The 12,861-nt window shown below is 43.5% G+C and overlaps 1 protein-coding gene across 3 annotated transcripts in view; it reads right to left on the minus strand.

Annotated features, from left to right (window-relative positions):
• The window catches only part of ANAPC4 (anaphase promoting complex subunit 4), a 90,947-nt gene that overhangs the window by 25,805 nt on the left and 52,281 nt on the right, over window positions 1-12,861 (minus strand). For all 3 annotated transcript variants that reach the window (XM_040325447.1, XM_040325449.1, XM_040325448.1), the window contains exons 17-19: window positions 11,649-11,704; window positions 11,485-11,531; window positions 6,021-6,077 (exon numbers count right to left, since the gene is read on the minus strand). In XM_040325447.1, coding sequence (XP_040181381.1) covers window positions 6,021-6,077; window positions 11,485-11,531; window positions 11,649-11,704 — 160 coding nt within the window. The remainder of the gene's footprint in view (window positions 1-6,020; window positions 6,078-11,484; window positions 11,532-11,648; window positions 11,705-12,861) is intronic.

The following is a 12,861-nucleotide window of genomic DNA, read 5'->3' on the forward strand; positions in this document are numbered from 1 at the left end:
TTTGTTCTATTGTGATGTTGTTTCTAACAATAAAATGATGTGATTCTAATCTGGTGTAATGTCCTTGATGGAACCAAGAAACATCTTGTTGCCCCTCTAATTTGTTCCAATAAATGTATTTTTAGGATGTACAGAAGGTAAAATTATTATTAAAATTATTTAGGGCTGTTACTGATCAAAATTTTTCTGTTCGATTAATCGTTTTTTTTTTTAATCGATTAATCGACTAATTTCGATTAATTATAACGCACATACAGATCCAACTACTTTTAGCTGATCTCCTTGGAGATAAAATCGATGTAGCTACACAAACTGTAAAAATGGTGCGAATAATACCAAATGGTACCAAAAGCAGTCATAAAAACATGTAGCTAAGTATGATACTGGTATAAAAATGTGTACAATGATACCACTGCTGAATCCAGATGAGGAGAGGTTAACATCAGTCCGTCGGCATGTAGATGTCCGGTGAAGGGAACTATCACAACTCCCAGTGGATGGTTGTAGAATCCCAGGTTGATAGAGGGAAGTGATAGAGGGAAGTGTAACAGCCCTTGCGTGTGGCAGATAGTAAGGTCCCGCCGGCATGCAGATATGAAGGCACAGCAAAGGAGCCCTTCAGATGGACACGGCAAGCCCCGCCGGTGTCCGTGACGTCACCGGATCTCCGACGGAACTCCCTGAAGGCCCAGAAGCCGGCGGAGAGGTGAGTACCAATCAAAAGAATTTTAATCGATCAAAAAGATTATGATCGATCAAAAAAATTTAAGATTAATCGGTTAATTAATAGTTAATTTGCACAGCCCTAAAATTATTATTTGATCCCCTGCAGATTTTGTAAGTTTGCCCACTTACAAAAAAATGAAAAGTCTATAATTTTTATCATAGGTGTCTTTTAAATAGCGACAGAATATCAACCACAAATCCAGAAAAAACACATGATACAAATGTTATCAATTGAGTTGCAGTTCAGTGACTAAAATACGTATTTGATCACAGAGCAAAAGTACTTGGTGGAGAAACCCTTGTTGGCAAGCACAGAGATAAGATATTTCTTGTAGTTGGTTATCAGGTTTACACACATCTCAGGAGGGATTTTGGTCCATTTTTCTTTACAGATCTTCTCTAAATCCTTAAAGTGGTTGTTAACCACTTAAGGACCAAGTCTATTTTTTACACTTGGTGTTTACAAGTTCAAATCATATTTTTTTTGCTAGAAAATTACTTAGAATCCCCAAACATTATATATATATTTTTTTCAGACACCCTAGAGCAGTGATCATCAACCCTGTCCTCGGGGTCCACTAACAGGCCAGGTTTTATGTATTACATTGGGGAGATGCAGACTAGAATTCTGCAATCACTGAGCAGCAAATGATATCACCTGTGATGCATTTCAGTTATCTTGCAAATCTGGCCAGTTAGTGGGCCCTGAGGACAGGGTAGATGACCACTGCCTCTAGAGAATAAAATGGCAGTCGCGGCTATACTTTATGTCACATTGTATTTGCGCAGCGGTCTTACAAACGCAATTTTTTTGGGAAAAGTAAACCTTCGAAAAAATAAATAAGAAAACAGTAAATTTAGCCCAATTTTTTTTATATTGTGAAAGGTAATGTTACGCCAAGTAAATTGATACCTGCTTCAAACCTGTGCCTGTTCGTGGAATGGTGACAAACTTTTACACTTACAAATCTCCATGGGCGACGTTTAAAAAATTTCTAAGGGTTACCAGTTCTGAGTTACAGAGGAGGTCTTTTGCTAGAATTACTGCTCTAACTCTAGCGTTCACGGCGATACCTCATGTGTGGTTTGAACACCGTTTACATATGCAGGCACGACTTATGTATGCGTTCGCTTCTGCACGTAAGCACGGAGGGGACGGGGTGCTTTTAAAAAAATATATTATTTATTTAACTTTTTTACACTTTTATTCCTATTACAAGGAATAGAAACATCCTTTGTAAAAAAGGCATAACAGGACCTCTTTAATGTGAGATCCGGGGTCAAAAAGACCTCAGATCTCACATTTACACTTAAAAGCAATAAAAAAACAAAAATAGAAAATTGCCCCTTTAAGGCTGTTGGGCCGTTTGATGTCACTCCCGTCATCCAATGGCATAGAGTCTCCGCCGATACGAAAGATCCGGTAAGCAGTGCAGACGATCAGGACGCGGCGGGAGGGGTGGGCACCTCTTCCATCACAAACAAAAGTGATCACGCTGTGAATCCGCCAGGGAGACCACTTTTATTCCAAAGCGGACCGCCCGCCGTTGAAGAAAATACTGGGGTTATTGCAGCTATCAACTGTATTTAACATCAAAGTAGCGATGTAAATCCACGGTGGGTGGTCCGGAAGTGGTTAAGGCACTCAATGATATCCCTACAACTTAAAAAAAAAAAAAAACACATACACTGGGGACATGATTTAATATAGCAGAGGAAGGAATGTCATTGAGTTATGATAGCAGCAGGAGGGGAGCAGATCGACACGGACACAGCTCACAGGCAGGAAGGGAGGGGGAGGAGGAGGACAGAGGAGATCTGCGGATGACAGAGGCTCGTATACTGACCACGGTGTCAGGTCTCAGCAGCCATGATAAACCGTGGTCAGTTTACAGAGGGGAGGGTAACACCAGGCAGGATCAACCAGGTATTTTATGTGATGGTTGTCGCTTGGCAACTCGAAGTTAAATGTTCTTTAGGATTAAGGTCTGGAAACTGGCTAGGCCACTCCATGACCTTAATGTGCTTCTTCTTCAGCCACTCCTTTGCTGCCTTGGGGGTATGTTTTGGGTCATTGTCATGCTGGAAGACCCATCCACGACCTATCTTCCGTGTTCTGGCAGAAAAAAGAAGGTTCTCATCCAAGATTTTACAATACATGGCCCCATCCTTTGGCCCCTCAATGCGGCAAAGAAGGCCTGTACCTTTAACAGAAAAACAGCCCCAAAGCATAATGTTTCCACCTCCGTGCTTGACTGTAAGGATGGTGTTCTTAGGGTCATAGTCAGCGTTTTTCTTCCTCCAAACACTGCGAGTCAGGTTAATGCCAAAGAACTCAATTTTGGTACTTTCTCCCAATTCTTTTCTGAATCATTTAAATGTTCAATGGCAGAGCATGTGTTTTCTTGAGGAGGGGAACCTTAGTGGAAGCTGCAGGATTTCAATACATGGCGGTGTATTGTGTTCCAATGGTTTGTTTGGTGACTGTGGTCCCAACTGCCTTGAGATCATTCACAAGCTCCTCCTGTGTAGTTCTGGGCTGACCCCTCAATTTTCCCCATTATCATCCTTACCCCATGAGGCAAAATCTTATGGAGCTCCAGGCCGAGTGAAATTGATGGTTATTTAGTATTTCTTCCATTTGCGAATAATCGCTCCAAAAGTCTGCTTCTTGCCAAGCTTGCTGGTGGCGAGGTTTGAATGGAAGAAAGATTCTGTGGACAGGTGTCTCTTATACACATAATGAAGTGTCATTAGGAGCACTGTAGCCAGTCTGTGGGAGCCAGAATTTTTGTATTTCATGATATTTGATGCTATGGTATTGCACTTATTGTTTTCTTTTCCTTCTGCGTAGTTATTCACACATTGATGTAGTATTATTGGTATACACGGTTATGTGGTAAATAGCAGATATTGAGCACTTATTTATTGTTTACACATTGGTAGTGCAGCGCTACACACTGGGGCTGCTTTAGCACTAAATCACTGCACTTTTAACCCCAAAGAAGGGTTTAACCACTTAATCACTGCCTCATAGCTGAATTACGGCTTCAAGGCGGTTCCTTAACTCTGGGAGGACGTCCGAGCAAGCAGTTCCTTAACTCTGGGAGGACGCCCGGGCAGGCGCGCACACGCGATCATAGGTGCTCACCGGGTCCACGGGACCCGCAGCGACAAGGATCGCGGTAAAGGGCCAATGAAAGCGTCTCTTTACCACGTGATTGCGCCATCCATCAGTGCCAATCAGTGCTCATTTGCGCCACATCAGTGCCACCAGTGCCCACCACAGCCACACCAGTGCCGCCTGTGCCCACCAGAGCCACATCAGTGCCTACCAAAGATATGTAGCAGTATACATTTTAGGCCAAATTTATTCAGAACAATTTATTTTATAGTAGAAATTAAGAAAAATTCATTTTTTTTTACAACATTTTCTGTCTTTTTTCATTTATAGCGAAAAAAATAAAAACCACAGAGGTGATCAAATACCACCAAAAGAAAGCTCTATTTGTGGGAAAAAAAAGGACAAAAATTTCATTTTTATACAGTGTTGTATGACTGAGTTATTGTCATTCAAAAGGTGAGAGCACTGAAAGCTGAAAATTGATCTGGTTATTAAGTGGGTTTAAGTGCTTAAAAGGGACCGTGTTGTGGCGCTTTCTCATCGCTTTTCAGGCACTTTGGAAGCGCTGCCCATTCATTTCAATGGGCAGGGCATTTTGGGAGCACTAAATACAGCGATCCCAAACCGCCCTAAAGATGCTTCTTGCAAGACCTTTCCTGGCGTCCCAACTATTTCTAGCGCTAAAAAGCCTGAAAACCGCCTCATTGTAAGGCTGGGTTCACACTACGGTTTTCCCGTCCGTCAGCCGCATACGATTTATATGAAAAAACGTATGCGGCTGAAACGGACGGGAACGTATGGAACCGCACATATGTACGTTTTCCATTGACATTAATGTTAAAGGAAAACGTATGCGGTTGCCATACTGTTTTAAAAACGACCGCAAAACCGTGGTTGAACACGGTTTTGCGGACGTTTAAAAAACGTTTTGCCAGCAAATCGTACGCACCCGGATGCATCTGAGTGCATACGATTTGCAATGCATTCTCTATCTATACGTTTTCCCGTCCGGGCCCGTACGTTTTCAATACTGAAATCGTATGCGGCTGACGGACGGGAAAACCGTAGTGTGAACCCAGCCTAAAAGGGGTCTTAGTGTTAGCTGCTACCTTATCATGTTTTTTGTTGTTGTTTTTTTTTTGGGTAGCACAGGAGTTATTTGTCTGTTTTTGTTTAAAACACATTTCTTCTCAGTAAGAGACATACATTTTAATGTTAAAATAAAAATTCCAAATGATTTACTTAATCATTCAACTCAACAGTTAAATAGCCAGTTGGTTGGCAGAACAACCTTTATATTAACCAACATTCTGTTGTCTTATGGTTTATTAGTGATATTTTTGCCTTAGACCTTTGATATGATGTGGTTATATCATCACAATTGTTAGCTTAAGTAATATGCTGCCACGCCAGCAAAGGGTACAGAGTTTCCTTTGCTCCAACTTTCTGTCTGGGTCTTGTCTATAACCCGTCAGGTAGCCTTCTTTAATGACTGCTAAATTCTTGGAACTAAAGCCAATCTCGATGTTTCCTGTCACTTTAAATAGTTTGTTTGGACCAAGCTGGTCCAAACAATTTCCTTCAGTTAGTACCGCACTTGTTTTAAGCGCTGTATGAGCCATATGTAGCTTCAGCTACATACAGTACACCGTGCTGGGTTACGGCTGTGAGACAGACTTCCTGTCTCACACCCTGAACAAAATAAGAGTCGGTCTGAGCAGCACACAGCCATTCATAGGTAGCTTTGTATTCTGTGAATGAATACAAAGCTTCCTCTGATTGGCAGAGTCGGAGAGTGTGACATCATCAGCCCGCCTCAGCCAATCAGAGGAAGCTTTGTAATCATTGAGAGAATACAAAGCTGCATAGCTCAGACTTGCTCTTATTTTCTTCTGGGTGTGCGACAGGAAGTGTCCGTCTCACAGCGTAACCAGCACGGTGTATGAACTGTATGTAGCTGAAGCTACATACAGTTCATAGAGTGCTTAGAGCCAGTGCTGCACTTAGTAAAGGAAGTAGTTCATTTGGACCAACTTGGTCCAAACAAACTACTTAAAGTGACAAAAAACATGGAGATCAGCTTTAACAGAATGTATTTGCATTATGACAGATGTTTGCTACTGTTATATTCTATAAGAAAATAATTTTAAAAAATGCACTCAATACTTACTTCATTAAAATGTTCTGTCAGAAAGTCAGCAACAAAAGTGATGTCCTTTTGTGTCATCTACACACACAGAAAAAAAAAAAGTGTAAGCATTGGAAAATGTATTATACACAGAACTGGGAAAAGTAGTCACCTAAAGTAAGTCTAGCACCACGTTTCTGAGCATGTTTCATAGAACATCTATATTTAGGGTATAACAAAGTACAGTCACAGAATCTGCAGCACCCATCCCCCCCAATTCATCACAAGGAAGTTATGACGTCACCGCACTCATAAGCCATTAACACTTTCTGTAGCCCTATATTTAAAGATCAGTACTTTAGTATGAACCGGATGCAGAAAGATTCTGCAAGAGCCTGTGTATTGAACTTATGATACACTGATCACAGGTGCAAGGCTTTCAAGTCTATGTAAAAAAATAAAGAAATTAAGAAAAGCAGCACATATTTGCAATGCACATGTCCCATTGTTTTATCCCTTTAAAAGCACTGCAAGTATAGAGAAATAAATATCCATTGATCTTCCAATAATCTAGTGTGACCCTATATTCCTATATGGGCAGACAACACAGTGCACTGCACTGAAATCCCAACTAACGAGCGTTGTTACCCCACCTGGTACAGAACCCAACCCCTCTCTGTCCCTGTTCACATGACTATATTGCTTTTGTTTCCAGCAAAACAATGCTGCTGCCTTCACTCTCAGAGCCTGCCCACACACAGTGGGCAGATAAAGAGCTCCTAGAAAATGTCATTCAGGAGGCTTGCTTGTCAAGAGATAAGAGGCTTCTAGCAGCTTCACCTGCAAGATATTTAAAAGCCTACCGATGGTGTCTACCTGAAGTTCTATCCATGTATGGGCACTAAAGTTGCACAAAAATATGATTTTTTAAAACAGCTTACCTGTAAAATCTTTTCCTTTGAGTACATCACGGGACACGGAGCTCTTGTTTATTACTTAGTGGGTTAAAGCTCACCATTAGGTGAATGGACACGGGCACACCCTAATTAGAAGAGAAGTTCCCTTCTAAATAACCCCTCCCACATGGAGAGTACCTCAGTTTTTGTAGCAAAGCAAGAAGTATCCCAAAATATATAAATATCCCCAAAAAAGAGGGGCGGGGAGCTCTGTGTCCGTGATGTACTCCAAGAAAAAGATTTTACAGGTAAGCTGTTTTAAAAAAATCATATTTTCTTTTTCGTACATCACGGGACACAGAGCTCTTGTTAATTACTTAGTGGGATGTTCCAGAGCAATACTTGAGGGGAGGGAGACACAGATCAAAACGCAGACGCCATCGAACGTGAGGACCTATACTGCTGCCTGCAGCACACTGCACCCAAAGGCGGTATCCTTGTGCCCCCTTACATCCACTTTTCGTGAACATATGGACTGAAGACCAGGTTGCAGCCTTGTAGATCTGAGCCATGGAGGCCTGGTGATGCACTGCCCATGAAGCACTCACTGCTCTGGTCGAGTGCACCTTCACGTGAAAAGGAGGATTTTTCTTCTTTATATCATAGGCCTAAACAATAACTTGCCAAATCCACTTGGAGATACAGTGGAACCTCGGATTGCGAGTAACGCGATTAACGAGCGTTTTGCAATATGAGCACTGTATTTTGAAAAGTCCTAACTCGGTTTGCGAGTATTGTTTCGCAAAACTAGCAGGATTCAGGCCAAAGCGGTGTGCAGTACCGCGTTTGGACTGAGGTGGGCGGAGGGCACCGGAGCCAAACGATGCCGATCTGCGACATTCGTAAATGCTCGGAAATACTACGTTCTCGAGCCTTTCCGAGGTCAGCCGAGCTGTCCTCGGGCCTTTCTGGCTGTTTCCGAGGCTCTCCGGCATCCCGCGCCTCTGGCCGCATGTGGTATTGCATGTCATTGAAGTCAATGCGGATTTTTAATTTTTTTTATTTCCATTGACTTCAATGGGGAAACTCGCTTTGATACGCGAGTACTTCGGATTACGAGCATTCTCCTGGAATGGATTATGTTCGTAATCCGAGGATTTCAACGCTGCCTGGCCCTTTCTGGGAACTTCTGGCAGCACAAACAAAACATCAGTTTTACGTATCTGAGGGTTGCTTTCAGATAGATTTTGACTGCTCTAACTACATCTAGAGAGTGCAATAATTTTTCTTCCGCAGAATGCGGATCTGGACAGAAGGATGGTAGGACCACATCTTGGTTCAGATAGCAAATGATCCAATGCTAGGAACATCAGCCTTCATTTTGCTGGATCTTTGGAAATGCTTGACTTTAGAAAACGGGATGGCGGGAATTCTCAAAATTATAGCTTGTAACCCAGAGACACCGTGGAAATTACCCACTTGTCCTGAATCTCTTCCTGCCAAGCCCTTGCAAATCGCCAAAGTAGCCCCCCCCCCCACTCGGCCAAGCGGGGGCGCCCCTTCATAAGGGGGCTTTGGGACTCTGCTTAGCAGATCTTTGACCCCAATCTTCTTTTGACACTGGCTTGGCCCTGGACTTTACCTTTTGTACTCGGTTGAGGAGGTTGTCGCCACTACCTGGAGGCTGCAGCCGCCAGGACTGGGGATAGAGAACTTTTAAATGAAGGACGTTTACTCTTTTACTTAATAGGCAACAGGGTAGTTTTACCACTAGAAATTGTGTGGATGTATTTATCCAGATCATCCCCAAACAAGCAATCTCCATGGAGCTTCAGCTGACCAATGCTTTAGCCAGCAAATGCTGCGCATGTGTACAAGCAGGAGAGTAAGGTGGGATGCTTGATGAATAGAATCTTTAATGTCATCCACCGCAAAACATAAGGCCTTAGGTAGGTCCGCCCAATCTTTGGCCTGTTCCGCAGGGAGAATCTTTATCACCTGCTTCATCTGTCCCTTAAGCACCTGACACATGCCAATCGCTGCCACTGCAGGTTGGGTTACTGCTCCAGCCATAGTAAAGGAGGATCTGAATAAAGATTCCAGCTACTTCTCAGTTGGGTCTCTAAAGATCTGAGCATTGTCCACAGGACAGGTCAGATTTTAATTCATGCAGGAAATGGCCGTGTCTATTGTCGGCAAGCTCCACTTCTTGTTGAATTTCTCCTCCATTGGATAAAGAAAGACATTTTTTTTGGAAGGAGAAAACAGGTTATCTGGGTGTTCCCAGTCAGCATAAATACGTTTTTCCAATAAAGGATGGACCGGGAAGGTATATGCAGCCTGCAGGGATTTTATTGACCCCAAAGAGGGGAAGGTGGTCTCGGCAGACTTAGGAGAGGGCAATTTGTACGTAGTACGCACAGCTTCTGTATAGCATTGCACCTGCAACTTGAGAGCCTGAGAGGCAGAAAATTGTTGCTCTGAAACCCCTGAATCATCTGACTACTCCTGATCCTTGTCCCCTGATGGTGTTACATCATCAAGCATCAGAAGGGGACCTATCCTGCGTTTTGCTTTTCTGCGAGGATGCTGCGATTAAAGCAGCCATCTTTCCCTCTAAACCCTCCAATGATGTTGCTAAAGAGTCCTCAGTGACATATGCAGGAGCTAAAATGTTGTGAGAGGCTGCAAAGCCTGACAGGGGCAATTGCTCATCCTGTGCAGCTGTCTCAGGTCTTTCAGGGGAGGATGGGATCAGGCCAGCATGTCTAGGATCCCCAGATCCATATGGCAATACCTTAATGCCTTTTTTTCCCTGCCCCTGAACCCCTTCTACGGGGAGACATAGCCTAAGCTAAAAAAGCAGAGGTACTAAACACAGGTGCATCCACTGCTGAGCTAATCCAGCAATAGACTAAAATGCCGCTAAATTTGCACAGCCTGATGCCGAGTAGGTGTCCTAGCATATGCCTGAATCCACTCCATACAGAGGTGCTTCCTTGCCCCAAAGCTGCTGTGTCCCTCTTGCTTATAGAGCTCTGGCGTCTGGGGCTTTAAACATCCACCCTGCGCTGTGGGCCGGCATTCACGCCACACATGCACGCCGGCGGCAACCACACCCCCTCCTCCTGGTTCCCGCCGTTTTAGCTACAGAGGCACGCCCCCTGCTTGCGCGTGTATGGGAATGGCGGGGGAAGGCAAGGGAGAGAGAGGTCCTCAAAACGAGCGCTGTGGGACCCGGACTACGAGGGAGCCCACCCAACATGACTGTGGCAGAGCCTGGAGTGGAGGAAGTGAGGCGATCAACAGACCGGCTGACACTGAGCTTTTCATCCTGGAGAGCATGGTAAGTAAAACAACAGGTATGTCCCTTTACTCCCTCTAGTGGCGGAAATCAGGCAAGACATGCAGCTACTCACAGAAGAGAATCCTCAAGATTTTTCTCAGGATTTTGTTCACTTACCTTATCCCCGCCGCAGGATACTGCTGAAGATCAGACAGATCCAACCTTCACCCATCACAGAGGGCTGTATTGTGCCAACCTTCAGGGTTCTGGGTTCCTATTTAAAGGAGACCTCTTCCCTTGACCTGTAGAAGACTCTGCCAGAAACCTTTGCACATTTTTTAAAAAGTGCCCAAAGTGCTGGATCCCAGAGCCCAGTACTACAAGAGAAACATTACAGGCAAAACCTCGCTCTTCCATGAGGCCTGGGTACCATCCATTTTGGCTTTTTTCTGGCCCTTTTGGACCCCCCGGAGGGATCCCTCAGTAGAACTTCCTTCTTAGCACATCTTTAACCGTGACTAACACCTTAGACAATAGTGAAAAAACTGTGGTACTCTCCATGTGGGAGGGGTTATATAGAGGTGAACTTCTCTTCTAATTAGGGTGTGCCAGTGTCCAATCACCTAATGATGAGCTATAACAGTGAGTGTGTGGATGGGGGAATGGAGTCAGTTCACTGGTGGAAAAAATAAAAAATAAAAATAAAAGACTCTTGTATGAGCTGCCCAACTCATTCTACAAAAAATGTGTTTAATGTGGTTGTAAAGGCAGAAGGTTTTTTATCTTACTGCATTCTATGCTTTAAGATAAAACAACTTCTGTGTGCAGCAGCCCCCTCAATACTTACCTGAACCCCCTCTCTATCCAATGATGTTGCAGGAAACACCCGGCTGCCCGGGACTCTCCCTCCTCTTTGGCTGAGACAGCAGCGGAGTTCCATTGGCTCCCGATGCTGTCAAAGTCAGCCAGCCAATGAGGAGGGAGGGGCCTAGCCGCGGCCCTCCGTGTCTGAATGGACACAAGGAGCTACAGTTCGGCTGCCCCCATAGCAAGCTGCTTGCTATGGGGGCACTTAACAGGAGGGAGGGGCCAGAATCGCCGAAGAGGGACCCGAAAAGAGGAGGATTGGGGCTGCTCTGTGCAAAACCACTTCACAGAGCAGGTAAGTATAACATGTTTATTATTTTTAAACACACAAAAAAAGCAAGACTTTAGTATCACTTTAGGTTTAACTTTCAACTCAACTGATCATGTGATGGATATTCTAACAATCTCATTCTCTCTATATGAATAGATTTTTTAAATATATCTCTATTTATCATACCTTATTTAGCTCCGGAAGAACATGATCTTCTGACATTCGTAACATAGCTAAAAGAAAGTATAATACTACATAAACCTGAATCATGAAAGGAAGTTTGTTTCTAATCAGTTTTTATTATACATAAATTTGTACTTAAATTAAATATGCAGTTAATTATTGCTTACCTACATAAAGCCATCGAAAGAATGCCTTAAAGTTTTTCATCCCACTGTCTATAACTCTGAAAATAACACAAATGTTCATATTTAAAAGAAAGCATGAGTGTATGAAAAAAACATACATACATACACTATATTACCAAAGGTTTTGGACTGCCTGTCTTTTTTTTTTTTTTTCAGGGGTGGAAAACACTTATTTGTTTACTTTGATTATTTATTGAGTTTTATTTTGCACAGACATATTTAAAAAAAAACAGTCACATTTCCCACCAAAGTGGGGATACACTTTATCAAAATTGCAAATAACCTTTCCGCCCCCCTTCCCTAACCCCCCTTTAATCTATTCCCCCCACCCCTCCTCTAGACCCTTATTCCTCCTCCTCACTATACACTCTTAATTTCACTGTATCTCTTCGTTAGTTAAAGAAAAATCCACTATTCCCATCTCCTAGAAAAACCCTCTCTAGTGTCTCCATAACTATGTCTTAGATATTCCATATTCCGTATCTCTGCCTGCCTTTGCACGCACATGAACTTTAATGGTATCCCAGTCTTAGTCCGTTAGGGTTCAATATTAAAGTTGGCCCACATAGCGTGTCTATGGGAATGTTTGACCATTCTTCCAAAAGCGTATTTGTGAGGTCAGGCACTGATGTGGACAAGAATGCCTGGCTCACAGTCTCTGCACTAATTTATCACAAATGTGTTCTATTGCGTTGAGGTCAGGACTCTGTGCAGGCCAGTCAAGTTCCTCCACCCCAAACTCGCTCGTCCATGTCTTTATGGACCTTGATTTGTGCACTGGTCCAAATCATTTGGTGAAGGGGGGGATTAGGGTGTGGTATTGTTTTTCAGGGTTTGGGTTTGGCCCCTTAGTTCTAGTGAAGGGAACACTTAAGCCAACAGCACACCAAGACATTTTAGACAATTTCATGCTCCCAACTTTGTGGGAACAGTTTGGAGATGGCCCCTTCCTGTTCCAAAATGACTGCACACCAGGGGTGGAGGATCTTGACTGGCCTGCACAGAGTCTTGACCTCAACCCGATAGAACACCTGTGGGATGAATTTGAGTGGAGCCTGCGAGCCAAGCCTTCTCGTCCACATCAGTACCCGACCTCACAAATGTGCTTCTGGAAGAATGGTCTAACATTCCCATAGACACACTCCTAAACCTTGTGGACAGCCTTCCCAGAAGAGTTGAAGCCATTATCGCTGAA

Source organism: Rana temporaria, chromosome 10, assembly GCF_905171775.1.
Source record: "Rana temporaria chromosome 10, aRanTem1.1, whole genome shotgun sequence".
Taxonomy (NCBI): domain Eukaryota; kingdom Metazoa; phylum Chordata; class Amphibia; order Anura; family Ranidae; genus Rana; species Rana temporaria.